General features: G+C 46.5%; 3 protein-coding genes across 6 annotated transcripts in view; 1 reads left to right on the plus strand and 2 right to left on the minus strand.

The window, feature by feature from the left end:
* Positions 1-27,945, minus strand: part of MRPS16 (mitochondrial ribosomal protein S16) — a 317,894-nt gene that overhangs the window by 169,255 nt on the left and 120,694 nt on the right. The window lies entirely within an intron of this gene.
* TPRG1L (tumor protein p63 regulated 1 like) lies at positions 594-5,500 on the minus strand. The gene is made up of 5 exons (XM_079987258.1): positions 5,170-5,500; positions 4,285-4,376; positions 3,310-3,486; positions 2,825-2,978; positions 594-2,022 (listed from the first exon to the last, which is right to left on the minus strand). The coding sequence occupies exons 1-5, from the start codon at positions 5,410-5,412 to the stop codon at positions 1,828-1,830; spliced, it is 861 nt and encodes a 286-aa protein (XP_079843384.1). The 5' UTR covers positions 5,413-5,500; the 3' UTR covers positions 594-1,827.
* MEGF6 (multiple EGF like domains 6) overlaps positions 15,694-27,945 on the plus strand; it is a 206,840-nt gene continuing 194,588 nt past the window's right edge. For 2 of the 4 annotated variants that reach the window (XM_079986728.1, XM_079986727.1), the window contains exon 1: positions 20,641-21,403. In XM_079986728.1, the coding sequence (XP_079842854.1) occupies positions 21,312-21,403 (92 nt within the window). In that variant the 5' untranslated portion in view covers positions 20,641-21,311. Of the gene's footprint in view, positions 15,813-20,639; positions 21,404-27,945 lie in introns of those variants that run through there. The other 2 variants (XM_079986726.1, XM_079986725.1) reach the window with 2 other exon arrangements.

Consider the following 27,945-nt stretch of genomic DNA (forward strand, 5'->3'; position numbering starts at 1 on the left):
GTTACCAGATGCAGACACAGATGGGAACAGTACCAGCCAATTCTGCCCCCCCCCCCCCCATTTTTATAATATAGTTGGACAAAGAGGTCTGTCAACGCAACCCTGCACACCATCTTGTAATTATGTTAGCTGGTCTAATAAATTATGATAAGGGCTTTAGGTTAAAAATGCTTTTCTTTGGTATACAAAATAGTGTAACAAGGCCACTGGCAGCACCCAATGTAAAAAGTGTGTGTGTGTGTGTGTTTTACTTGTTTCCCTTCCATTAGAAGAAGAAGAAGAGGAGTTTGGATTTGATATCCCGCCTTTCACTCCCTTTAAGGAGTCTCAAAGCGGCTAACATTCTCCTTTCCCTTCCTCCCCCACAACAAACACTCTGTGAGGTGAGTGGGGCTGAGAGACTTCAAAGAAGTGTGACTAGCCCAAGGTCACCCAGCAGCTGCATGTGGAGGAGCAGAGACGCAAACCCGGTTTCCCAGATTACGAGACTACCGCTCTTAACCACTACACCACACTCGCTCTCAATTATACAATTGTTTGCTCCTCCCTGCCCGACCTTTGACCCAGCCACAAGGAATAAATAACAGTTAAGATTCACATTTACTTCAAGTTTATTAAGCTTAAATATACCTTGCTTAAGACAAAAAAAGGTCATGCATTCGGTTCCATTCCAGCACCATATATTTTGACACAAATTTTCAGAGAGAGAAAAAAATGGTTCAGAGAAATAAGCACTATAAAACATTGGATTACCAGTACCAAAGCAGGATTTCTTGCATATTAGTGACAAACTTTCAGTAAGCATAGAAAGATTCAACCAGCAAAGGTGACACAGGCCGGGAGCCAAAGCTCATGTGCAGGCACTGGGAGGGCTGGCATGGTTGCTATTTCCTCCCTTCTGGCAGCATCTTATCTCACTGAATGCCACCTGGAAAGATCCGTGACCTTTTGGAGGAAGGATATGAGGAGTTTCCAATAAATCCTTATGCACAAACCTCACATGGCCCTTTGGATCCCAGCCACAGAACATTATTCATGCAATAGAGCAGAAAGTCTCTATATACTTGACTTTTAAGAGATACAGGTTTGTCGAGTTTTAAGGAAATGTCCATAGTCTTTTCTCCTAGCCCTCTTATTAGAGAGGTACTTTGGTGCTATTCATCTAGTTTAGATTAAAACAAAGTAGAAAGCTAATCAAAAATTCCCTTTTCTTGTAAGATAAAAAAAAACTTGATCCCATGTGGCAAAAGTTAATATAAAAATCAGACACTGCTGCTTGTGTGTTCACAGTGAGACTTCTTTGGATATCTGACTGCAACAAGAAGCTGTAGGTAGATGCATTTGCATCTGACTATAGAAGGTTATTAAAGGCAACTACCATCACTCAACCACATTTCCACTCAAATGTGCAGTCTCCAAAGATTAACAGAAAATAACTTGGGTTCTGACAAAATAATCACATTAGCAAAACAGTTCACAACCTGTCGAATTGACAGGTGCTCTCTTTAAATGGAGAGAACTTTTATCCCTGCAAAACAGAACCTCAAGCATACGTAAATATGACACTTGCAAAAGTAATATGTTTACTGATAAGAGTTAAAAATGAAACCATGCTTCAAAATATACAGGTGGCTTACTTGAGACACACTGACGGAGGGAAAGAACTTTTCACTGGAATATTTATTTGACTCACCAAATGAATTTTATGACAAGCAAGACTTATTAGATGAGCTGGAAACTCCTCTATATGTTCTTCTCTCTCTCTCTTTCTTCTTCCAGGGAGTTGATAGGCAGTGATCTCTCCACCCTTTTTCTGGAAGCAGACTTTTAAAATCCAATTTTGCCTCTTGTCATTGAATAGCCCAACTTGGCCTCATTATTGATGAAAGACATTAATCCCACATAGGTCTCAATGAGAAGAGGGCGCTCCAGCAGCAGAACTCCATTTGCCCTCCCAGGCAGAGGGCACTCCTTGTGGGCCTTCTTCACAGCTTGGATCAGTTGAGTTTTGAAGTTCTCCAACTTAAAAAACAAACACAAACCATACCTGTTAATTAGACTGAAGTCATGATAGTCAGTAAACCAACACTGCAGAACTTCTGTATCCGTGAACAACTAACTGCAAATGGCACAAGCGCTTTTTTAAACCCCTCACCAGAAGTGTGCCATGAAATAACAGGTTTCATTCTAACTCCATAACAGAAGGATGGAAGAAGCCATACAATTAGCACAGCCAATGGGACTTTGGAATAGGGCTTGTTTCTCAAACAGCATCCCTCCGTGCCATATGGCAAGTTACTTTTGAAACCATGAGGACTCTCAAGAGCAGTTTGTTGGCATAGCAAGAGTCTCTGCAGTATAAAAGAATAACCCTCACAGGATGGGTCCAGAACCTTAGATGTACCTACAAATTTATATATTTGAAAGTCTCAAGACATTTCAGTTGGCTTCAAGTTGTCTCCTGCAAACTCTTGTCAACCTTTTTTGGAAGTAAACCAAACAACTGTCCTTTGCATGTATGCTTAGATGTGTGGATTTTGTGCTAAGAAAACCAAAGAGAAAACACACATTTTTTAAAAAGGCAAGTGGAGAAGGGGTCAGTAGCAATGGAGAACAATATTAAGGCAGCTAAAATCAATCCCAGCCCTTTCTCCTCCAAATCAAGCCTTTACATTTCCATCAAACCCTCAGAAAGGACAAAGTGTAGGATGCTGGTCTGTCTTATGTACAGTGGTGCCTTACTAAAGTTCTGTTATGATTTCTACCTAAAGAACTTGACCTCGACTAAAGTCACCCAAAGAACGCACATATGGCAACACCTTACTTGACAAAGAGATGCAATCTTTTCATCAGCATCAGCCATTGGATGTTCTGTGAAGGTGGCATATGGCACATTTGTGGACCATGGGTTCCATCTATTTATGAAGGAGGCACGGCTTTGTTTATCCCACTGGACTCTGATTCCAAAGCCTTCTCGTCTGAAAAAGGGAAAAATTGTATGCTCACTCAAGCTCCCCCTTCAGCCATGCAGTTTCTGTGAACCCTGCAACCATTTAAACCGTTTTATGGGAAAGCAATGACACACAGCCTATATAAAAATATGTTACACTGTGAAACCTGATAGTTTTTGTAGTAATTAAAGATGCATGAGGAGCTTAAATGGAGATCCGGAAGCTAGAAGCTTAAGCAAAAAGCTTCTATAGTCTATATCTACTAGAAGACAGGAGCTAACAACTGCAAGTCTTCTATAATGCAGTGGGATTTACAAGATAGACAAAACAAAGAACAGGAAACAGAATCAGAACCCACTTGTTCAGTGATTTAGGAGGAAACTCAAATTCTCCAATGGAAATTGTATCAACGGCGTTAAGTGATATTCTGGTCACTTGCTGGCACTGCAGGCTGATGAAGTCATATTTACAGATCAAAAGGGACCAATCAGTAATGAGAACCAAGCGCTCCTTCTCATTGTTCCAGTGATCAATTCTGGAAAGGGAAAAAAAATAAAGATGAGTTAGCATGGTTTATCTCCCTAAACTAAACACAGATGATAAAGTGAGGAGGGCTTTTAAGAAATAAATTATTCGTACGCATGCCCATCCCAGTTTAAATTGAAAGTCTATTTTTGCTGCAGTTAGATACACACTAAAAGGTTTGTGGCATGGTTAGATAATCCTGTAATCAAGAAGTATGGAATGATAATTCACCAGCACCTCTTCTAAATCATTGCTTGTGGGCCACACTTGCACCTTCTAGGGCAGAGGCAAAAGTGGGCAGAGCAATGGATATGATCCTTATCTTTGAACCATAGATTCCAGCTCTGCAAAAGTCAATAGGTCTGTGTACTCTACCCCTGTCCAGATCTTGGGTCAATAAAAATTCTAGCCAGGCAAGAACATGCAAGGAGCGGGGCTTGTGGGAGTCCTGAGGGTCAAATGGAGAGGCCTGCAGAGTCACCTTTGGCCTCTGGGCTTGTGGTTTCCCACCCCTGCCTTACTGCCTGGATCAAAACAAGTCAGTCTGGTTCCTACGTCTGGTCATTCTGTTTACATCTCACCCTGCTTTTGGGAGGCCTGGGGGTGGCATGGTCAAGTGCTTCTTTTAAAGTGGTTGCAGTCAAGAACTTTGTAAAGACTTCTCCTGCCAGATCACAAGATCTTCTGAATGCAGTTTGGCTTGCTTTTCTGATGTTAATTGAACCACCACTCCTAAGTTTCAGCTGTTTTGTTGGAAAGAATGAAAGGAGGGAAACCACTGAAACTGCATATCAGATCTGCTACTTACTCAGTCAGCAGCCATACACTCTGCACTTCTCCATCTTCAGTGGGCATCACCACCACCCGTATCTCGTTCACTGCCTGCTCTATTGTTCCTGGCTAAATTAAAACAAAATGGAAATAATTTTTCCCTCGTTAGAGTAATATTGACATCTTTTCACCCCTAACAGAGCCCCCATACACAATTGCAGTCTATCCCAGGATATTCCTCCCACCCAAAAAATTACATGCCCCTTTCTCCTGTCTGCTTCCCAGAGCTTCCAACCACAGGGGGTGTCTACCCCTAGAATGACGTTCTTTCTCTTGGAAATTGATTTCCGTCTGTCTTCTCACCACAGTTGCAATCTACTCCCTGCTAAATATTCCTCACCGCCCCAAATTATGTGTCCTTTGGTCTCCTCTCTTCTGCCCTCCCAAACAAGAGCCTCCAGCCACAGGGGCGGCCTGCCCAAATATATTTTCATTTCAAAAGTGAATTTCTCTCTGTCATCTTCTCCACATAACGGCAGTCTCAACCCCACCAAATATCCGCACGCCGCCACCCAAAATTGTGTCCTTGGATAGCTCAGCTGCTGACGATACCAAGGGTGCAGGTTCGATCCCCGTGTGGAACAGCTGCGTATTCCTGCATTGCAAGGGGGTTGGACTGGATGACCCTCAGGGTCCCTTCCAACTCTACGATTCGGCGATCCTCTTCCGTTCCCGCTCCAGAGCCTCCAAGCCACGGTTTCCCACAAGAATATACCCCTATCTGCGCCCAGAATCGCGTGCCCGTTTCTCTCTCCTCTCCCTCCAAAGAGAGCCTCCAGCCACAGGGGCAGTCTACCCGCAGAGGAGCTCCCGGGCGCGAGAGGTGGGCGTGGCCTCCGCCGCTCCCTCCCCCCCTCCTCACCCGGAAGACGAAGTACTCCTTGAGGCGGCCCCCCCGGGTGGGGTTTCGGACGCTGAGGGGCCGCAGGGTCTGCCTGGGCGGCGCCTGCGCCAACAGCGAGGCAGAGGGCGAGCTGGGCGGCAGCTCCCCCGTCGGCGTGAAGGGCACGTCGGCCTCGGCCGCGGGCACCAGCAGCGCCGCCGCCCCGGAGCCCTCGCAGGAGCCCGGCCCGACGCCTTCCACCGAGTCCCGCATCTGCAGCATCGCCCACACCGGCGCCTAGCGCGCCAGGCCTCTCTGGCGGCCGCCTTACAGCAGCGCCTTCTGCGCCTGCGCGGCGGCGGCGGCGGCAACGGTAGCCTCTCTCTTCTTTCCCCACCGCGCGCCGCCCAACGGCCGTCCTGAGGGGCGGGGACTCGGCAGCCCGTAGACTCACGCGGAGGGGGAAAAAGACTCAACACCCGTGGAGGACGAAGGCGCAACTTCCGGGTCGGCTTCACCCATACGTTCCACGTGTATCAGCTGCTGGGGATGCTCGGTGCTAGGCGAGTTGCTGCTGCGCTCAGCACCTGCTTGCTGGCTTCCCTTAACGGGCAGCTGGTTGGCCGCTGTGAGAAGCAGGTTGCTGGACTTAGGTGGGCAACCTTTGCCCTGATCCAGGAGGGCTGTTTTGGTTGTTCGCGATTGGGGTTGCCAAGCCAGGGTGGCCACCTGTCACGAATGCCTTCGTTGAGATTCCTGCATTGCAGGGGTTTGGACGAGATGACCCTTCCAGCTCTAGGAGCATCCCAGACCCTGAGATGTCAGGGACCAGACCTGGGACTTAGGGGTGAACCCCTGTGATAGCAGTAAGCAAGGCAATGTTTAAGCATTGCTCACAGCATAGTACCTGGAAAGGGGCAACAGAGGGTGTTGCAGTCTATGCTTGCTATGAAATGCCCTTGCAACAGCAAGTGTTAAGTGCTGCAGGCATTCAGCTCCCTTCTGATTTCACCATCTACATTTATGCTTCACTAAAACCAATGCCCAGGTTTTGATTTGTCTGAATACCCAGAGCTCCGGTTTTTATTGGTTTTTAACATCCTCTCCTTATACTTCTGTTGTATTGTTTGTGTTTTGTGTTTTTGTTTTAATGAGAACGTTCGCTGTTATTTTTAAATTGTACACCACGTAGATTGAAATACAGTGGTGCCCCGCAAGACGAACGCCTCGCAAGACGAAAAACCCGCTAGACGAAAGGGTTTTCCGTTTTGGAGGCGCTTCGCAAAACGAATTTCCCTATGGGCTTCCTTCGCAAGACGAAAGCCCATAGGGAAATCTCCGGGACAGCGGGGAAGCGCAGCGCGTCTTCCCCACTGTCCTCGGACCTCCTCCGAATGCTGGCGGTGGGGCGGAGAGCCCTCCTCCCGCCGCCAGCCTTGGGATGGCTGCTCCGAAGGCTGGCGGTGGGGCGGAGAGCCCTCCTCCCGCCGCCAGCCTTGGGATGGCTGCTCCGAAGGCTGGCGGTGGGGCGGAGAGACCTTCTCCCGCGCCAGCCTTCGGATGGCTGTCCTGAAGACTTGCGGTGGGAGGAGGGTTTTCCTTCCCACCGCCAACTTTCAGAATGCTGTTCTGAATGTTGGCGTGGGGAGGAAAAACCCTCCTCCCACCACAAGCCCCGGGAACAGAGGAGAAGCGCTGCGCGCCTTCCCCTCTGTTCCCGTACCTGTCCTGAAGGCTTGCGGTGGGGAGAAAAGCCCTTCTCCGCCGCCAGCCTGGCAAGCGGTCTCCATAGGAACGCATTAATTGATTTTCAATGCATTCCTATGGGAAACCGTGCTTCGCAAGACGAAAAACTCGCAAGAAGAAAAAACTTGCGGAACGAATTAATTTCGTCTTGGAGGCACCACTGTACTTTATTGTCACTTGTACAACTTGTATACAGTGAGATTACACGAGCACCCGCACTCAGCTCTCTTAATCTTAATTTAAGGTTACCAGACATCCCCGTTCCCCAGGGACAGTCCCTGGATTTACAAATCAGTTCCCATACAAAATCCATTGAAGTTGAAAAGTGTCCCCAGATTAATGGAAAAGAATCTGGAAACTTTATCTTAATTCCCCTTGTTTACTGACGCACACCCACCAAACCCGAAAGTCCATTGCCCTGTTGTTATCTTTTCATTCAGCAGCCTAACAGCCCATGGATAGAAGCTGTTCTTTACCCTGTTGGTGCGACTAATCATGCTTCTATAGCTTCTGCCCAAGGGCAGGAGATAAAGAAAGTGCTGGCCAGAGTGTGAATCATCCCTGAGAATTTTCCTCACTCTCCTGGGGCAACGTTCTTCCACGATGTCATCCAGTAGGTAGATAGATATATCAAGTGCTTTTAAAAACAATTGAAATACATGTATATCACTTTTCTCTCTTTATTTTTTTTATGTTCCTTTTTCTGGGATTGAAAATGTTCAATAAAGAGTAGGCTATAAACACTTCCAATAAATATGACACACCTGGTCCAACCCCCTGCAATGCACAAATCATTTAGCTAAAGAAGGGATGAAACTAGGCGTTGTTCCACCCAGGTCAGAGACCTAGTTTGGCACACAAACCCCACATGCATTTCCATAGACACATATACACAGAGTCTGAGAGCCTTAATGGCACCCCTCTGGGGGCTTCACCTGGGGCAAAAAACCTGGCTAGTCCCATAGGTATGGTTTTGGCTAAAGAATCCCTGACAGATGGGCATCCAACCTCTGCTTTAAAACCTGCAATGAAGGAGTCTAAGGTCAGCGGTTCGAATCCCCGCAATGGGGTGAACTCCCGTTTCTCGGTCCTTTCTCCTGCCAACCCAGCAGTTCAAAAGCATGTCAAAGTGCAAGTAGATAAATAGGTACCACTCTGGCAGGAAGGTAAACAGTGTTTCCATGCACAGCTCTGGTTCTCCAGAAGCGGCTTAGTCATGCTGGCCACATGACCCGGAAGCTGTCTGCGGACAAACGCCGGCTCCCTCGGCCAGTAAAGCGAGATGAACGCTGCAACCCGAGAGTCGTCCATGACTGGACTTAACGGTCAGGGGTCCCTTTACCTTTTTACCACCTTCCGAGGGAGTCCATTTCACTGTTGAACAGCTGTTACCCTCAGAAAGCTATGTCTATTCCTACAGTTTAGTTGGAATTTCCTTTCTTGCAATTTGAATCCATTGGTTTGGATTGTGCCATCAGAAGCAGCAGAAAACTAGCTTGCTCCACCTTCCATGTGACAGCCCTTGAGATATTTAAGATGGCTATCATATTTCCTCTCACCCTCCTGTTTTCCAGGCTTTTTCAACCGTTCCAGACCCTTGATCATCTTGGTTGCCCTCCTATGCACACGTTCCAGCTTGTCCATATCCTTAAACTTAAACATCCTAAATATTTTTACAATAGCTTACGGAAAACTTGACCCATTGGTCAATATCCAAAAAACAAAAGTGCTACACCAACAAGCACAAAACAACCTCTCTTCAGTGCCACAAACCCAACTTAATGGTGTAACATTAGAAAGTGTTGATCACTTTTCCTATCTGGGCAGTTATCTTTCCACAAGGACCAACATCAATGATGAAATCCAGCCTTGCCTGAGAGCTCTGTGAGTGCAGCTTTCTGCTGATTGAAACGCAGAGTGTTTGAGGAATGGGACACCAAATGGGACAGGGAAACCAAAGTGCTTATTTACAAAGCTACTGTACCACCAACTTTACTGTACACTTATGAAACATGGGTCATTTATAAACGCCATCTCCCAATTCCTTGAAAGATTTCATCAATGGTGTCTCCGAAAATTTTTACACATCACTTGGGAAGACAGGCAAACTAATGTCAGTGTACAGGAAGAAGCAAAGATCATCAGTGTTGATGTAGCACCCTGCTTGTGGTTAACGCTTAGCTGGAATGAAATATTCAACGCAGCAATAGAGAAATTAAAATAATAATTTATTTGTCAGACAAATAAATGAAAGGCACAGTGGTATATGGTTACCAAGCTCTGGCCTGGCCTCCTGCCATTCTGGCCAGCACTTATATTTCCTTAACCCAGCCCCCTTGCTCCTCCTTTGGCTGCCTCTGTCCAATCAGCCTGGTTGAAATTCCTATTGGCTGTTTGCTAGAACCAATCACAAAAGATACACCCATTTCCTTTTGCCTTTTATGGGAAATAAAAACTATATTTATAATTGGCAAACAAGTAGCCATTAACCTCTACAAGGCACCTTAATTACCAGATCACCTTTGCCCCCTTAATTCTAAAATAGAGCAGATGGCTAAAACAGATGATGGCTAATTCTATTTTAAACAGATGTCAGAGATCTTTTGTACGCATCATCAATAAAAGATCTCCTTCTTTTGGAGGTTCCTTTAAACAAAGGCCTGGCAACCATATGTCTAGAGTGCTCTGATGGTGTTTTCCTGCCTGACAGGGGGGATGGACTCAATGGCCCCTGTGGTCTCTTACAACTATGATTCTATGAAATAAGAATCTAACATAAGGATCTAACATTTCTTAGTTTCTAAATCCTTTGCATAATTACATTTAAGCCAATATATTTAATACGTAACATATATAGTTTTTTTATAAGCAAAGACGTTTTCAAAGTAAGAAAAAACTTAAAAACACTTTCTTCAGAGAGAAGCCCCCCTTTCCCTATTTCCATTAGCTCTTGCCCTTAGGAAAATGTGGCTCAAGTCTCTAACGGGAGGCACAATAATTCTTACTATTTACCAACTTAATTGTAGCTTAATTGTACTCTGCAACATGCAAGGTCAGCGACCTCACTCTCAGCCTTTTAAGACCGCAATAAACCAGAGGGCCCCTTTCTGCCTAAGCGCTTACCAGCTGCCTGCTGGTTTCCTGCCTCAAAATATTTGTGGATTTTAAGCTAATTTTTAAGATACAATCCTTGATCAAAATATAAGCCTTGATTAAAAATGCAGGCTATGATTAGATGCCTCATTGAAGCAATGATTCTTTAACATCAACTTTGTTGGAATGGTCATGTTGTTTGGATGCCTGATTATCGTCTTCCAAAGCAACTATTCTATTCCCCACTCAAGAATGGAAATTGAAATACCAGTGGACAACAAAAGAGGTTTAAAGATGCTCTCAAGGCAAATCTTAAAAAATCTAGTATAAGCACTAATAACTGGGAAACACTGGCCTGCGAGCGCTCCAATTACCAAAGGTGTCATGGGCTTTGAAGACACTTGAACTCAGGACGCAAGGAAGAAATGTGCTAAGAGGTAGGCATGCTTGGCAAACCCTTACCGTGATCAACTCCCACCCAGAAACCTATGTCCCCACTGTGGAAGGACGTGTGGATGCAGAATTAGCTTCCACAGTCACTTACAGACTCACTGTTAAGACCCTTTTCATGGAAGACAATCTTACTTGGCTACGAGCGATCACTGAAGAAGAAGAAGAAGAAGAAGAAGAAGAAGAAGAAGAAGAAGAAGAAGAAGAATTAAATAGTGGTGCCCAGAACTGGACACAGGCCTCCAGGTGGGGTCTGACTTTGACGACTCATAATGTTGTGACACAGGCAATATGTCATTTTCTTAGGGTCTCACAATGCGTTCCTTATTTGGGAGTTCTTCAGGTGACAACTCTGCAGTTTAATATGTCCTGTCTCACCTGCCCTGATGTGGTTACAGGTAAGTGCTGCCATCTAGTGACATGATTTCGAAAAATTCAGTCCTGAGAGCTCTATCTAAGGAGAGCATTTATTTTGGCTGGCCTGTGGCAGGAGGGGCTAGCAGTTGGTGCCCAATAAATTGTGGGCATGTTCAAGGCAGGGTGGTGGTGGTTTCAGTGTGGAAGAATCTGAGCCCATGCAAGAACAGCAAACAGTAGCTGGGTTTTAAGCCTATTGATAACATTCCTTCTGTTTTATTTGTGTTTTCATTATGTTTTTTTTATTTAGTCATAAAAAAATATGCTTTAGCCATCCTCTGAGGGATGGAGAAACAGGATAGCTATGTCTTAACTGAATGAAATTCTTCCAAATGTCTACCCAGCTACCTGTTCCAAAATGGCAATGCTGCCTGTCTGTATTGCAACAGACAGAAACAGGAGGAAGTTGACAGCTTTAAAACAAAGCAGCGACCCTTGAGGTTACTGATTAGGAAGTAAGTCCCTTTGAACTCAGCGAGAATTACTCCTGAGTAAACGTGGAGGGCTGGCCTGCCAACTGCATTGTAATAGGGGGAGGAGATCACTGCATGTTGTGTTGGACCTCCCAAGTTTGGGAAAAACAATTGCAGCTGTGCGAGAGGCAAATTCCAGAGGCATACCCATTTAAGCCGTGCAGTAACTTAAAAAGGGTAACCGATTTATCGCAACATAACCAGTTATTCACTCTAAACCAGGTCTGGAGAGTGTCAGGTCAGGAATGGGTGGGTAAAGGCAGCCCTCCACAGCTCCCTATCGTGATACTCTCCCAAGCCATGCCCCCTTCTGGCTCTGCATCACACTCCACTTCATGGGGCAAGACCTACCAGAGATGCGTTTGGCCTTGCACTCCTGTTCAGATCCTGTATTTCCTAATGAAGAGTTAAATCCACTTGCTTCGTGTGATTGACCGCTGGCTCGCTCCTGTCAATAAACAACGTGAGTGAGAGCAAACAAAACAGGTGTGACTTCCCCAACTCTGGGGAGCAGATGCCAAAGAAGATTGGATCCTGTGCCTCTCATAGGATGTTGCCCAGACAGTTGCAATTTTCTGGTGGGATTCAGTCACCAGCAAATTCAGGCGCCACAGTTATTATTTACAGTGGTACCTCGGGTTACAGACGCTTCGGGTTACAAACTCCGCTAACCAGGAAGTGGTTGCTCCAGGTTAAGAACTTTGCCCCAGGATAAGAACAGAAATCGTGCGGCAGCGCCAGCAGAAGGCCATGTTAACGAAAGTGCGCCTCAGGTTAAGAACCGTTTCAGGTTAAGAACGGACCTCTGGAATGAATTAAGTTCTTAACCTGAGATACCACTGTATTTGTTTGTTAAATTTGTAAGCCGCCCTTCATCTATAGATCTCAGGGCTGTTCACAACGTAAAACTGGCTTGGCACTCTTGTGTAAGAAACTTGCCCCCCCCAACTTTGTGTGATAGGCAACTGCTCTGGGAAGTTTGGGATAACAGTAGATTGCTGCAATGTCGCAAAGCTTCCCTGCAGACAAATCGGAATGAATGTTTGATAAAGGGTTGATGTTGCCGAATCAACTTCTGCATACTTTGTGCAAGTCCACCACTCCACAAGGATGAATATAAACAGGCTGTCTGGAAGTGACCATAGCAATATATGTGATGGCATGTTTGGTAGGCAGTGAAACACAAGGGGGATCTGCAACGAAATGTGCCTTTTCTTCAACTGTGCTCTACCTCCTCGAATGTTCAGTGATCATCAGTGAAAGCAAAAAGTTCATTTGCTACCAAACTCTTAAAAAAAATCAATGGCCTTTGACCTCCTTCATCTCTGGCCACCATAATCTCAAGCAGGCACCTTCCATTTTATGTGCAGGAGAACGCAAATGGATTTCTTTTTAAATCAGTGGAAGGTTTGTGTATGCAGCTCTCTGAAATAAGTGGCGGACAGCAGTTCGTGAGCTTAGATTAGGGACTCGCTGTGAGGGAGTGGGAATTCGCAACAAAGCACAGTCGCATTATATGCTATACATACCTTTCAACTGTATAGAAGCCTCAAATACCAATATTTATTTTGTAAAGGTTCTCTTCCATATTTACACCAATCATATACTGGGCCACATTCCTCCAAATTCGGGCCCCTTCTCCCTCTTCCTCCCATTGAATGCTGATGTCCTACACCCACCACTAAGCAGACGTCAGTCATACCATTTCCTTTGTGGGATATCAACTTCCCCCGTAGGGAATTTGTCTTACGTGAAGCACCTTTTCCTAGTTGCTCCTCTATTCCAGGCACACAAGGGGGAGCCAATCGCTAAACAGTTTTAACAGGAAATGCATTTATCCCAGAACGGGTTTGCAAGTTATTTCTCTCTCCCTGTTGTTCACTTTATTTTGCGTCTGCATTGGTTCTTCTTCCACTGCAAAAAATATTTGTAATTCATTTAAGCCCTGTCACAAAGACGCAACTGCATTTCTTCCAGCCCCGCGAGGGACTGTAGCTGGAAGCATCTGGAATGAACATCATCGACATGGATGCACAAATCCAGCCGTTGCAGGGGCTTATTTTCAAAGCATTGTAAACAGACTTTCCCGATGCTGTGTTCTCTCTCCGATGATTTCGGCTTCGGTGCTCCTCACAGCTGGCCTGGATCTCTGTCAGCTAGAGCGGCTTGGCAATCAGTCCCCAAGAGGATGTTACTGATCCTGTGAGCGCATACAGGTTCCCCATGATTTCCCTGAGCCATCAGAAGGTGTGGTTCTTCTCCAGGTGGCCTGTTTGTGGAGCATTCATCCTGAAGGTTGGCACAAAGCTAATGCAGAGACAACGCCTCTTCTTTATTGAGTGACCGATATGTCGTTATACATATTCCCATTAATAATCTGCTCATTCCACACTTTGTAGTGTACCCGCCATCACTTTCCTAACTATAAAGGTAAAGGGACCCCTGACCATTAGGTCCAGTCATGACCGACTCTGGGGTTGCGGCGCTCATCTTGCTTTATTGGCTGAGGGAGCCGGCATACAGCTTCCGGGTCATGTGGCCAGCATGACTAAGCCGCTTCTGGCAAACGATGAGCAGTGCACGGAAATGCCGTTTATCTTCCCGCCGGAGCGGTACTTATTTATCTACTTGCACTTTGATGTGCTTTTGAACTATACAAAGCCTTAAAAAAAAGTGGGTTTGTTGTGCCAGACCATTTTAATCCACTTCGATTGCAGAAACCTAAATTTCCGGTATGCGACTAAACGAATCCCTCCAACAAAATGCTGACAGCCTGGAGGCGACCTTGAATGGAACGACTGACCATTGCAATGTGGAAAAAGCTTAATTCCTTGATTCTCATGAGTGGGCCTTGGCTTTAATTGACCATCAGCCTCTTCTGCCTTGACTGATAAGATGGAAGGAGGTGATTCCCTCGATCTTTCCTAGCAGCGACAGCCTGAAAATGACCGATATATCGATCTGTCCATTTCATTTAAGGCATTCATTGCTGTTCAGAAATAGCTCAGCCCCCGCCCCCTTCACGTTTGCTCACTTAACAGCATGTTTTTGTTCCCCTGTGGGCTTGGACCAAGAAATGAAAATCACTGTGTATTTCACTTCCTGAACTAGGCACTCTTTACTTGCAGCACGATTCCAAAGTCAATAAAGAAGAAGTGCTTGTGGCTTTGCCTGCGATTTTTTCTCCTTAGCCAAAACCTTAATGTCTGTTGCAGGTGGAGGGAGCAGTGGCGTAGCGTGGGTTGTCAGCACCTGGGGCAAGGCAAGTAATTTGCGCCCCCTAACCCGTGGATTTGCACCCCCTAACCCGTGGATTTGCCCTAAACCCAGATGTTGCGCCCGGTGCGGCCGGCCCCCCCTGCACCCCCCACGCTACGCCAATGGGAGGGAGTGTTTTCTGCTTTCTGAGTCAGATTTAAAACGACAACCAAATAGTTCTGTAGAACGGTTTGGCTTTACAAAGCATGTTTACAGGGGTGGGGGAGTGTTAGCAAAAGCTGGACTGTTTAGAGGAAATGGGCACTCCTGCATTTAACTTTGCTGTATATCAGGGAGCCTTGCATTTAGGGGAACTTCGCATTCAGAAGAAGACATCTGAAGGCAGCCCTCTTTAGGGAAGCTTTTAATGTTTAACAGACCATTGTATTTTAATACTTTGTTGGAAGCTGCCCAAAGTGGCTGGGGAGACCCAGCCAGATGGGCGGGGTATAAATAATATATTATTATTATTATTATTATTATTATTATTATTCAGGAATCAAATGTGGCCAGTATAGATCTTTTCACATAAGCACTAATTAATTAATTTCAAAGGGTTTACTCCTAATATGGCAGATGTCAGCTTCAATATCTATTATATTGCTACCCTGTTCTTCCTTCAAAGGACTTAAAGGTAAAGGGTTAAGGGACCCCTGACCGTTAGGTCCAGTCGCAGACAGCTCTGGGGTTGCAGCACTCATCTCGCTTTATTGGCCGAGGGAGCCGGCGTACATCTTCTGGGTCATGTGGCCACCATGACTAAGCCACTTCTGGCGAACCAGAGCAGCACATGGAAACGCCTATTTATCTACTTGCACTTTGACATGCCTTCGGACTGCCAGGTTGGCAGGAGCTGGGACTGAGCAACGGGAGCTCACCCCATTGCGGGGATTTGAACCTTCTGATCGGCAAACCCTAGGCTCTGTGGTTTAGACCACAGCAGCTTTAATTGTGGTTTGCAAAGAAACAAACAATCCTTCGGACTGGTAATTTGTTGGGTTTTTAAAAAAATGTTGGTTTTTTTAATATAAAAACCAAATCTAATACATAACGGTAATTTATAAGTCACAATAGATAGTAATGGTTCATGTCTCATTTTCCAACGCTCTTGATGGCTTCCCTTTTTTCTTTAAGATATGCATAAAAGAAGACATCCACATATTTCAATTATCTGACTGTGGAAGCAGGCAAAATTGTGCCAGGTCTTCCAGATTATGATAGGCGGCCAATGGGGTTCAGTTCTTGGTAAATGTACATGGATTTCAGATTCACTGTTTTTTTAAAAAATGTGGTTTTTTGTTTTGTTTTCTGTATTAGGACATTAGTGGGTTTCTTGGGGTGTGTGAAAATCATGTGCTGCCTATGTTTAACTATTTGTGCATGATTGTATATCTTCTCTGGTCAGACCCCCAGGGATGAATGCTGGTCTCCTTTCCCATAATAAAACTGTATTACTTTTGCGGCAGGGGGCGGAGACTCTATTAAATCCTTACTTAAACCCCATTAGACAATTGATTGAGAAAGAGGCAGGAGCATGACACTGGGGAACCCATAACTGATAAAGACTGGCGAGAAATCTGGGCTGGATTTATGCCAGGTAAGTTTCTGCCAGAGTTAGGGAAAACACTTTTAAACTCAATCACCATTGGTAACTTGAAGTCTGCAGACAATAAATGCCGGAGAAAGTGCTGGGCCCCTGGTTCTTCATATCCCATGTCGTGGCCCTGCCCAAAGTCACCTTATTCTGGTGGAAAGCATTTTTGGGAATGAAACATATAACTAACCCAAAGCTTCCACCGCTCAGTCCTAGACACACTTTCCTTTCTTTCTTTGATTCTGAAACATTGTTACGGCGGCAATATTTAATCACACGCCTTATTGAAGCAGCTAGGCTATAGCTGAGCTTTGCAGAACTTGTCAAAAGAATGAACTATTCAGATGGGGACTTTGGCACTGATGGAACAACTGACTCATAAATTTCGAGCCCCAAGCAATGAACATGCTCCTCATAAGTTTTACACCATCTGGAGAAGTTTTATTTTGTATGCAGTAGCAAAGGAACAGAGCTTTCACCCGCCTAGCAGACATGGACATAATGTGGAACAGCACTTTAGGATAGAATCATAGAATCATAGAGTTGGAAGAGACCACAAGGGCCATCGAGTCCAACCCCCTGCCAAGCAGGAAACAACATCAGAGCACTCTTGACATATGGTTGTCAAGCCTCTGCTTAAAGACCTCCAAAGAGGGAGACTCAATAATTTGTATTGAACCAACCAGGTTGACCAGGAAGGTTGGAGGTGGGCCTGTTTGATTTCTCTCTTTCCTTTTCTGTATTTACAAAATTATTATTATTATTATTATTTTAAGAAAAAGAAAGCCGACAGATGCAACTTTATAAGCACTTTTGCATCTTTGTCCTTTGGCAGGGCTTACTTCAGAGGAGAGGTGGTGCAGAACTTCAATTCAGTTCACACTGAAAGGTGACTCTGCCTATTTTGTACTTTCCCAAACAATACACAAACTGAAACGTAGCGCTTCATCAAAATTCATGCTTCTCTGAATTTTGAAATGAGGTTCTACAACAGAGTAATGTGTAAAAAGGGGGGCATATATTAAGGCAACTTGTACATAAAAATGAAAATAACCAACAAATACATTATGTCATGGGATATTGCTTTGCAATAATGTGCATGTAAGGCAAAACTAGTAAAGGTAAAGGGACCCCTGACCATTAGATCCAGTCGTGACCGACTCTGGGGTTGCGGCACTCATCTCGCTTTATTGGCCGAGGGAGACGGTGTACAGCTTCTGGGTCATGTGGCCAGCATGACTAAGCCGCTTCTGGCGAACCAGAGCAGCGCACGGAAACGCCGTTTACCTTCCCGCTGGAGTGGTACCTATTTATCTACTTGCACTTTGACGTGCTTTCGAACTGCTAGGTGGGTAGGAGCAGGGACTGAGCAACGGGAGCTCACCCTGTCACAGGGATTCGAACCGCCGACCTTCTGATCGGCAAGTCCTAGGCTCTGTGGTTTAACCCAAGGCAAAACTGCACACAAACATTTTTATATTCAGAGAAATTCAAGCTAAAATGGTTGCTTTTTAAAAAAATGCAAACTGATGTGGAAATGTGGAGAACTGACCTTAAGACTGGAAAATGTAGAATAGGAGGAAAAGCAGAATTGACAGATATGCCCACCTCTACTTGGGAGCAAGTCCCACTTGAAAATAAAGGGATCTTGCAAGTCCATCACAGCCACCTTGGATGAAGAAGTAAATGATCCCCCCCCCCAAAAAAAATATTTTGTTCCCAGGGACAACCAGACTTCCAGCTGCAGCTAACTCGACACTGATAGCAGGACAGGATCCTCCATCACAACTGAAGGCAGAAGGGCAGGCTGTATGCCATACTCAGCTCTGCCTTCCAGCACTTTGCTGCCACTCTCAACCTCTGTTGCTCCATGGCAGGCAACCCCAACCTGTGGCCCTCCAGATGTTTTGGCCTACAACTCCCATGATCCCTATCTAACAGGACCAGTGGTCAGGGATGATGAGAATTGTAGTCCAAAATTTCTTGAGAGCTGAAGGTTGGGGATGCCTCCTCCATGGGCTTCCGGATGGTAAGAGCTGTTCTGGCAGGAGAACGATCTGCCCCAGGAGCTGGTGGCCGCGGGAGGTATTTAAGCAGACGGTGGTCACCTGCAAAGGATGCTCAAGATGCAAGATCCTGGACTACTGCCTGGCTGGTTGGTCTAGACAGCATCCAGGATCCCTTACAGCTCTTGAAATCCCATGGTGGGGAACCTGCTGCCCTCCAGATGTTGTGGGACTCCAGCTCCCATCGCCAGCATGGTCAGGGACAATGGGGGCTGACTACATCTGAAAGGCCATAGGGTCCCTCATCCCTGAGTAGTTCGCATTTGATAATGGTGGGGGAACCTCAGGCCAGGGATCAAAGCTGCTCTCCCTAAGCCACGCCCCCTCTCCCCAGGCCACACCCTTCACCGGTCCTGCTCTGCGTCTTCCTTGATTGCCTTTGCATGGCTGGAATGGTGCCCTCGATTGCCTCCTGCTAGCTCAGGTGGAGGGTGAGCTGCCTGTACGCAGGGTGTGCACCTCTGGTTTATGCCTAGTAGGGTTGCACTCTGTTGCACAGAGGCAAGACTCTTGCAGTACAGGAATCACAAATAGGAGGCACACCCATGGCTCCGCCCACTCTTGTTTCTGGCCCCACCCACCCACCACTGGAACCTTGGTAGGCTTTCAATGAAAGAAGGAGGCCTTCTGCTGGAAAAAACAGGTCTTCCATCTCTGCAGTAGGTCACTTAGTTTGGGGTGGCCAAAGGTGCCAGTGAAATGGATTGAGAAAACCCTTAAGAGGAGGAGAGTGAAGATCCAGCTGCAGCTGATCTGGCAGGCCTGATACAGCTACACCTGAAAGTTATCATTATTATTTTTTTGCCCAGGGAGCCTTCCCTTCCCAAGCATAGAGCCATTTGGGCTCTGATCCAGATCAGGACTGCAGTGTGTGTGTATGTGTGGCATGGAGAATAAGGATTAAAGCCCCCTTACCTCCCCCTGTCAGGGTCCCAGGCAGGAAAGGGGTGGGTGGGGCACACACCTGCTGTTTACTTTTATTTTTTAAAAAAAAATCACAAAATTGCTGATTGCATGAATGGCATCAGGTTCCAGCCTGGCCCTTGATGAACACAGCTGTGTGAACTTTGTAAGATGAGCTTTAAGAAGAGAAATGAGCACAGGCATAGATGTCCTTTCCTTGCTCGCAACACCTTCCTTCTACAACTAGGGAAAGGATGTGGCTCCACACAAGAGCATCTGCTTGGCATGCAGAAGGTCCCAGGCTCAATCCCTGGCATCTTGAGGTAGGACAGAGAGACACCTGTGTCTGAAACCCTGGGGAGCTGCTGCCAGTCAGTGTAGGCAGTACTAAGTTAGATGGATCAATACTCTTGACTTAGGGCAAGGCAGCCTCTTACATTCTCTTTGTGTGGGTTATGGGCTTTCAAGTGTACATATCCAAATTCCTCCTTGAACCTTTTTCCCGGTTAAGGAGGCAATCCTAGTTACACTTACCTGGAATTGAATCCCACTGAACTCAATGGATTTTATGAGTAGACCCACAACTAAATCGACTCACTCCTTGAGCAGGCTTTGATAAGCTTGCGCTGGCAGGGGTACAATCCTAAATTTGCCCGTTTGCTTACAGAGCCTGTCTACTCAAAAGAAAGTCTCCCAAGTTCAGCGGCACCCCATCCCAAATTAAGTTTGCAGTCTATAACAGTTCAATCCTAGCCACGCCCTACTCAGAAGTAGGTCCTACAGAAGCCAGAGCAGGTTGCTTTTGGGTAAAGAGGGTTAGAATTAGTTATTTAGCGCCTGAATATATAACCCACCCTTTTCCTCCCTGGAACTCAACAATCCTGCCAGGTAGATTAGACTGAGTGAGTGACTGGCCTAAAGCCACCCAGGGAGCTTCACAGCCCAGCGAGGATTCAAACCCTGGTCTCCCAGGTCCTAGTCCGGCTCTCTAACCACTACACCAGCCATAAAACTGCTAGCACATTTGCAAAGCTGAGCAGGATCTGGTGTGTTTCAAATTGGATGGTGGGCAGCATGTTGAGATTCATGTGGCTGAGATTCCGGCATTACAGGCAGTTGGACTGCTTGACCCACGGGGTCCCTTCCATCTCTGCAATTCTGACTGAGGAACAAGCTCTTGCCAGCTTCGTTCAGGGTAAGCGTGCAATCAGATCAGGCTACAAAGTTGGTGCAGAGGGGGAGGTTTTTGTCTAAATCCAGCTTTTCTTTGGGTATTTTAAGAGGGGGAGAGAAAGAGGCACCGATGCAAGCTCCCACCTTGGTACTCGGATCCTTGCAACACGAGCAAAAAGAAAACACATATATTAATTGCCCTAGCCAAATCCTCTTCCTCTTTCCAGCTGGCTCCCCTCCTCCTTCTCCGAACCTGAAAAAGTGGGGTGGGATGGCTTTCTGCTTAACTTGAGTCTCCAAAATTCAGCGGCTTGTTTAAAGGGGAGGGAGGGAGGGGAGAGAACAGCTTCTCCTGCAACGGGATAGCTCGCATTCTGCAAAGAAAGAAAGAGAGACACAGAGAGAATTAATGGGAGTTTCTCCCCATTGTGCGTGAAGGCGCCCTGGAATGCGCATTGTATCCTGTTTGGAAGGAGCAAAGGTGCGCGCGCGCTTTTTTTCTTCTCCCTCTCTTTCACCGTGCCTGGATTTTGCTACAAAAAGACTATACCTTAAGAAGCGTGGATCGAGCTCGCGAATGCAGCTCCCTTTGTCTGGACGGATCCTGCCATCCATGGGCTTCTCCCGAATGCCACAGTCGCAGCAAAGCGCTTTAAGGCTGGGCTGCAGCACACCGGAGAGGGCAGCTGTTTGTTGCGCCTTCTGCCTTTAACTCTCCTTGCTTTCCCGTGGATGTGTGAGGAGGGAGAGGAGAGCTCGGTTGCTCCCCAGAGGGAATGTCACCCGGTGACAGATCTATCTATCTCCCGGCAAGGGGGACAGAGAGTTCCAAAAGTGCTCTTTTGTAAAGGAACAACAGCAGCAGGAGGAACAGCGACAGACAGACCCGGCTGGGTCAAATGGTAGCAATGAACTTCCTTCCTCCGAAAATCGGGGACCTGCCAGAACTGTGACTTCGCTGCAACTTGCTGGAGGCACCTCCATCCTGGGAGAGCTGTGGGGCCGAGGATGGCAGCGATGGCGATCCATGCCCTCGCCCGGTACATCTTTGTCCTCAAGCTGCTTTTCCCTGCCTACGGGAACAAGCTGCTGCCCAACATGTAGGTATTCAAACTTGTCTTTGGATTGGGGCCAAAGCCGGGCGGAAAACTTTTATATATGGGTGCTGTGTGAAAAAGGATAATGGTGGCTGAGAAACTGGACTGTGAAGTGGGAAGTCCTGGATTCAGATTCTGCTCTCTACAGCTGTTCCTCCATGTCCACCTCCTCTACCCATGGGCGTAGCCAGGATTTTTTTTTTTTGGGGGGGGGCAGAACCAACGTGATTGGTCAGTTAAGTATTTCTATTGTTTTACTTGATCTAGGGGGTGCAGCTGCTCATGCCACCCCCCACTTCAAATCTGCAGTATTGGAGGGGGGTTATAATACTGCCCTACCTGGGAACGTTGGTGTAAGAATTCCTGAGTTAATGATAGTTATGAATTGCTATGATTACTCTAAGGTGCTATGGTGAATGCTAAGTATGAGAGTTGGCAAGCTTCTGTATTTCTTTTCTCCTGTTGGACTCCTGTACTTTTATCATTCGTGGGGCAAAGATATTCCTGAAGGAGCGTCTCCACCCCTATTGTTCTGCCCAGACACTGAGGTCCAGCGCAGAGGGCCTTCTGGCGGTTCCCTCACTGCAAGAAGCCAAGTTACAGGGAACCAGGCAGAGGGCCTTCTCAGTAGTGGCACCCGCCCTGTGGAATGCCCTCCCAGCAGATGTCAAAGAGATAAACAACTACCCGACTTTTAGAAGACATCTGAAGGGAGCCCTGTTTAGGGAATTTTTTTATGTTTAACAGACTATTGTATTTTAATATTTTGTTGGAAGCTGCCTAGAGTGGCTGGGGAAACCCAGCCAGATGGGCGGGGTATAAATAATAAATTATTATTATTCAGACGGTGTAGCTTTTTCTAGGCTGGAGAAAGGAAAATGCTTCACCTGTTTGATTTCTGCTTGGTTTACTGTTTTTTTTGTTTGTTTTTTTTTGTTTTTTTTAAGGAGCAAGAGTTCTTGTTGCTGCAGGCAATGGAAAAAGCAGATGGTTTTAATTTTTGGATGATCACCAAGGGTCGTTATGAACTTTCCCCAATATTTTTGAGGAATGCTTATCTGTGCACAGCAGTTACTATCATTGTTGCCATTTAACAGGTGGTGACGCTGAGACTTGATGAGAGCAATGCTGCGATTCCCAACCAACTTACTTGGGAGTAAGCTCCCTTGGGCACTAGGGGAACATTTCCTCCCAAGTAAACCTGCATAGGGTTGTTCTGTTACCAGTTCACCCAATGCTTGCCGATAACACTTTGTACACTCAGCCATGTTCCTTTGCAAAGTTTAGTTTAAGTTGCTCTGGCTTAAAATGTGTTAAATAAGGTTGTTTTTTAAAATAAAAATAATACCCCCCCCCGAGGAAGGGGATTAGTTTATAGTGGTACCTCGGGTTAAGTACTTAATTCGTTCCAGAGGTCCGTTCTTAACCTGAAACTGTTCTTAACCTGAAGACCACTTTAGCTAATGGGGCCTCCTGCTGCTGCCGCGCTGCCGGAGCACGATTTCTGTTCTCATCCTGAAGCAAAGTTCTTAACCAGAGGTACTATTTCTGGGTTAGCGGAGTCTGTAACCTGAAGTGTATGTAACCTGAAGCGTCTGTAACCTGAAGAGTATGTAACCCGAGGTACCACTGTAAATCGGAGGTAGTCCATGTGGGGTCCTCCAGATGTTGTTGGACTTCCCAGTTCCCATTCGTCCCAGCCAGCATGGTTAATGGGGAGGGCTGATGAGATCTGAACAACATCTGGATCACCACAGGTTAGCCAGCCTAACCTGGATAGTGCGTAGTGCTCAGAGCTGCAACCAATTAAACACAGTATTGGGTTAGATGAATAAAGAGACAGTGTGGAGTTAGTGGTTAGAGTTTCTGCCTAGAACCTGGGAGTCCAGGGTTCAAATCTCCCCACTCAGCCATGAAGCTCACTGGGTGACCTTGAGCCAGTCACTGACTCTCGGCCTAACCCACCTCGCAGGGTTGCTGTAAGGATTAATTGGGGAGGGGAGAACTTTGTGTGCCACTTTGAGCTCCTTGGAGAAAGAGCTGGGATATGAAAGCAACGCCATAAAATAATAAATGCATTTTGACAGTCTACTCCCAGCCTTTGCCAGGCTGGTGCATCTGGAAGACACCAGGAGAATGAGAGCTAATCTACTCCATTTGCAAAAAAAGAAGACATCCCAGGTAGTTTAAATAATCTTTTCTTGCTCTCGTTGCAAGCCAGCAAAGGAATTTTAAGTGTAGGAGGCAGCCAGCATTTTCCCCTGTGTGTTGAACACTTTAGTGCCAAGCAGCAGTTCAGTAGGTGAAGCATTTTTCTTATGTTTTCCCCTGGCCCGCATGGGAAAAGCTCTACCAGTTGAGTATCTGTGTATTATGCAGCTGTTAAAAGACTCACAGAACACATGCATGCAGAAAGTAATTGGCGCTCTGTGCAATGGGACCTGTTCACTAGAGCAGAGGTGCAGGGCCTTGGGACTGGGGTCCAAATGTGGCCCTCTAGGGCTTTCTGTCTGGCCCCTGGAAATCTTCCCAGGCTGCACGCCTCTCACTTGCCCTGCTTTGCAGACTCCGAGTGTTTTTGCCTAGCTGGAATATGCCCTTGAACGCCAATAATAGCTCCTGCTTGCTTGGATAGAGGACAGAGGCTTTGTGTGTGTGTGTGTGTGTGTGTGTGTGTGTGTGTGTGTGTGTGTAAACTACTGTACAAAGGCAAAATTCACATGGATTGCTCTGTTCACTTTTGCCCCTAGCTCTACCCACCACTGGCACATGGCCTTCAGAAGATGGTGCAGAAGGGAATGTGGCCCTTAATCTGAAAAAGCATCCCTCACCTCACCTGAGAAAGTAATGGGGCAGTCATGTTAGTCTCTTGTAGCAAAGTCAACCACTTAATGTTTTGTCCCCTTAAAGACAAATTTAGAAGCTTTTATGGGCTGCAGTAAAGCTCCACCTCCGACAGACGTGAACTGTAGTCCACGAAAGCTTCCGCTGTAGTAAAGTTATTAGTCTTTAAACATGCCACCAGACTCCTTGGACTGGTTTTCATTTTTGTGTGTGTCTTCTGCAACATGCCATCTACGCAGCAATAGTGGTGGATTTCTGTTGGACCATCCGCACATCAATTCACTCGGTTGTTCTGGAAGGCTTCTCCGATGTTACTGCATTGTTGCTGTGTAGCGGGGCAATCTTGCAGCATGGGACGCGGGTGGCGCTGTGGTCTAAACCACTGAGCCTCTTGGGCTTGCTGATCACAAGGTTGGCAGTTCGAATCCGTGTGACGGGATGAGCTCCTGTTGCTCTGTCTCGGCTCCTGCTGACCTAGAAGTTCAAAAGCATACCAGCCCGAGTAGATAAATAGGTACCACTGCAGCAGGAAGGTAAATGATGTTTCTGTGCGCTCTGGCCTCCGTCATGGTGTTCCATGTGCCAGAAGCAGTTTAGTCATGCTGGCCACATGACCCAGAAAAGCTGTCTGCAGACAAATGGTGGCTCCCTTGGCTTGAAAGTGGAGATGAGCATGATACCCCATAGTCAAATTTGACTGGACTTAACCGTCCAGGGGTCCTTTACCTTTTTTTTACCTACAGTGCAACAAAAGAGCAACACTCTCTGCCCACCCCCCAAACAACCCAGAACATTTGTGCTATGAGAAGTTGCAGGATTTCATCAGGAAGCTACAGTGGTACCTCGGGTTACATACGCTTCAGGTTACAGACTCTGCTAACCCAGAAATATTACCTTGTGTTAAGAACTTTGCTTCAGGATGAGAACAGAAATCGTGCTCCTGCGGCGCGGCGGCAGCAGGAGGCCCCATTAGCTAAAGTGGTGCTTCAGGTTAAGAACAGTTTCAGGTTAAGAACAGACCTCCGGAATGAATTATGTACTTAACCTGAGGTACCACTGTACAGGACATCTGTCCAGGAACTCTTGCAGGCTGAAACAGTATTGGAAGTGGGATTGTGTATAACTGCCCTGAGCTCAAATCATCGCAAATGCAGAATAAAATGGATTTCTGGAAGGGCTTTCAGTTGTCCCACCCCCACCCTGAGGAAGTCTGTGTTTTAAGGTTGCCATCTTAAGAGCTCAACCAGGAGAAAGTTGTTCACGCTGCTCAGTTGAAAGGATTGCTCATTTTTACGAGCACAGTATTTGCCTCCTGTCTTCCTCTCCTTGCAATTAAAGCTTATAGCTCTGGCGCTCGGCATATGACTGTGTGAATCTTTGGAAAGTTTCCTTACAAGCTTGAGCTCTGGCCAAGAGCGCCATTCTCGACAGCGAAATCTTTGTTTTCCTTTGTAAACTGAACCAGGATTGAACAACATAGTAAATCCAGATCATCTTCTCCATATGTTGTTTGCCCTGTGATGGGATGTGTGTGTTAGGCATTGGGGTTGAGGGGACAGGATCATGTCATCGATGCGCTTTGAAAAACTCCACCATGATGACATTTTCCGTATTTCTGGAAAACTCGTTAAGTTTATAAGCTGAGCAGCTTGAGGCAGGGATAACCTAGGCTGGTTGAGTGCAAATGCATTTTGAGAAAGCCGTTGTTGTAGCCTGAATTACAACCCAGTCAAACCCCAGAAGGCTTGGATTCAAGTGGATTTATTGCCCTTTGGATTGGCTCACCGCAAATCTTCTTCGGCCTTTGTCAACCTGGTGCCCTCCAGATGTTTGCACTACATCTGGAGGTTTATCAGATTGGCTGGGGTTGATGGGAGTTGTAGTCTAAAACATCTGGAGCACACCTGGCTGGCAAAGGCTGGTCTGAGTATTCTAGTCCACTGTAAAGGTAAAGGTAAAGGAACCCCTGACTATTGGGTCCAGTCGTGGCCGACTCTGGGGTTGCGGCGCTCATCTCACTTTATTGGCCGAGGGAGCTGGCGTACAGCTTCTGGGTCATGTGGCCAGCATGACTAAGCCGCTTCTGGTGAACCAAAGTAGTGCACGGAAACACCGTTTACCTTCCCACCAGAGTGGTACCTATTTATCTACTTGCACTTTGACATGCTTTCAAACTGCTAGGTTGGCAGGAGCAGGGACCGAACAATGGGAGCTCACCCCGTCATGGGGATTCGAACCGCTGACCTTCTGATCGGCAAGTCCTAGGCTCTGTGGTTTAACCCACAGCGCCACCCGGTCCACTGTAGGGAGAAGATAAATTGGGTGCTGCAGGATGATTTGCTGTGGAAGGTTTCCTGTTGTCTAACAACAGCAGCAACAAAACATACCTGCCCTTCTGCCTAAACACCCTTACCTGGCCCATTGAACTCAATGGGACTTCTGGTTAGACATCCAAAGACTGTGCAGTTGGAATCCCTGATATATGGAAATTTGGATTTGTACTCTTTGGTCAACCGTGTGTGTGGCTCAAGGAAGGTGTGGTGTGGTTCAAATAAAGGAGTTGGGAGAGCAGATAATGGGAGACAGTCTTCTCTCTCTTGGGGTCTTGGAGAGCTGCTGCTACTCAGAACGGATAATATTGGCTCAATGGGCCAGTGGTCTAACTGGAAGCGAATGCTGTGTGTTCCATTGAGGAAGGAGCCGTAGCTCATGGTAACAGCATCTGCTTTGCATGCAGGCAGTCCCGGTTCAATCCTTGGCATCTCCAGGTAATTCTGGGGAAGACTCCTGCCTCAAACCCTGGCAATCAGCATAGATAATACTGCATGGATGCTCTGGCTCAGTACAAAGGCAGCTTGCATGTTTGGGGCCCCAGCGATCCAATTGCTCAATCAAATGTTTGATGTGCTCAGAATGGGAGTACAGTGGTACCTCTGGTTACGTACTTAATTCGTTCTGGAGGTCCGTTCTTAACCTGAAACTGTTCTTAACCTGAAGCACCACTTTAGCGATTGGGGCCTCCTGCTGCTGCTGCGCCGCCACCGCTTGATTTCTGTTCTCATCCTGAAGCAAAGTTCTTAACCTGAGGTACTATTTCTGGGTTAGCGGAGTCTGTAACCTGAAGCATATGTAACCCGAGGTACCACTGTAAAAACACTCTCTGTACTCTCAGGAATACCTTTTTGTCCTTAGGTTTGTTTTTGTTTTTTGTTTTAAAGGAAGGAAAGCTCTGCTCCATTTTGGATATACTTAAAAGGGTTATATCCAATGCCGGACCTACTTGGAACAAGCCCTTTGAAATTAATGGACACGACAACTTTAGATCCATTAATGTCGACAGGTCTGCTCTGAGTAGGGCTAGCGTTGGCTGCGACCCAAAGCCTTTCAACTTCACCTGCCAAAAGCTCTGAAAGCAAAAGTTGGCAGTTCTGCAGCCCAGCCCAGGACAGCGTTTATCTCTGCACGTCCCGGTAAAGTAGAGACAGGTGGGGAGGATTCCCCCCTCCTCACACACATAGGTTTTATCCTGAGGCTCCCTTGCAGCCTTTAATCTAGCCCTGTTAGCTTAACTCATCATCACTGACTGGAACACTTCTTTTGATGAGCTCTTGATTTAGCTTAGCACATCCTGCCTCTCCATTCCAGCTTCCCTGGAGACAATAGATTTCACTCTCAGGACACGGTTTTAGCTGAATGAAGAA

The sequence above is a fragment of the Podarcis cretensis genome, assembly GCF_951804945.1.
Source record: "Podarcis cretensis genome assembly, chromosome: 8".
Classification (NCBI taxonomy): Eukaryota; Metazoa; Chordata; class Lepidosauria; order Squamata; family Lacertidae; genus Podarcis; species Podarcis cretensis.

What these genes read in the sequence shown, in the direction of transcription:
- TPRG1L (XM_079987258.1), bottom strand. Translation starts at nt 5,412, where the DNA reads ATGCTGCAGATGCGGGACTCGGTGGAAGGCGTCGGGCCGGGCTCCTGC. An exon ending in CCTCCTAAATCACTGAACAA is followed by an intron (nt 2,979 to 3,309) that starts GTGGGTTCTGAT and finishes TCCCTTTTTCAG; the next exon opens with ACGAGAAGGCTTTGGAATCA. An exon ending in AGATTGCATCTCTTTGTCAA is followed by an intron (nt 2,023 to 2,824) that starts GTAAGGTGTTGC and finishes TTGTTTTTTAAG; the next exon opens with TTGGAGAACTTCAAAACTCA.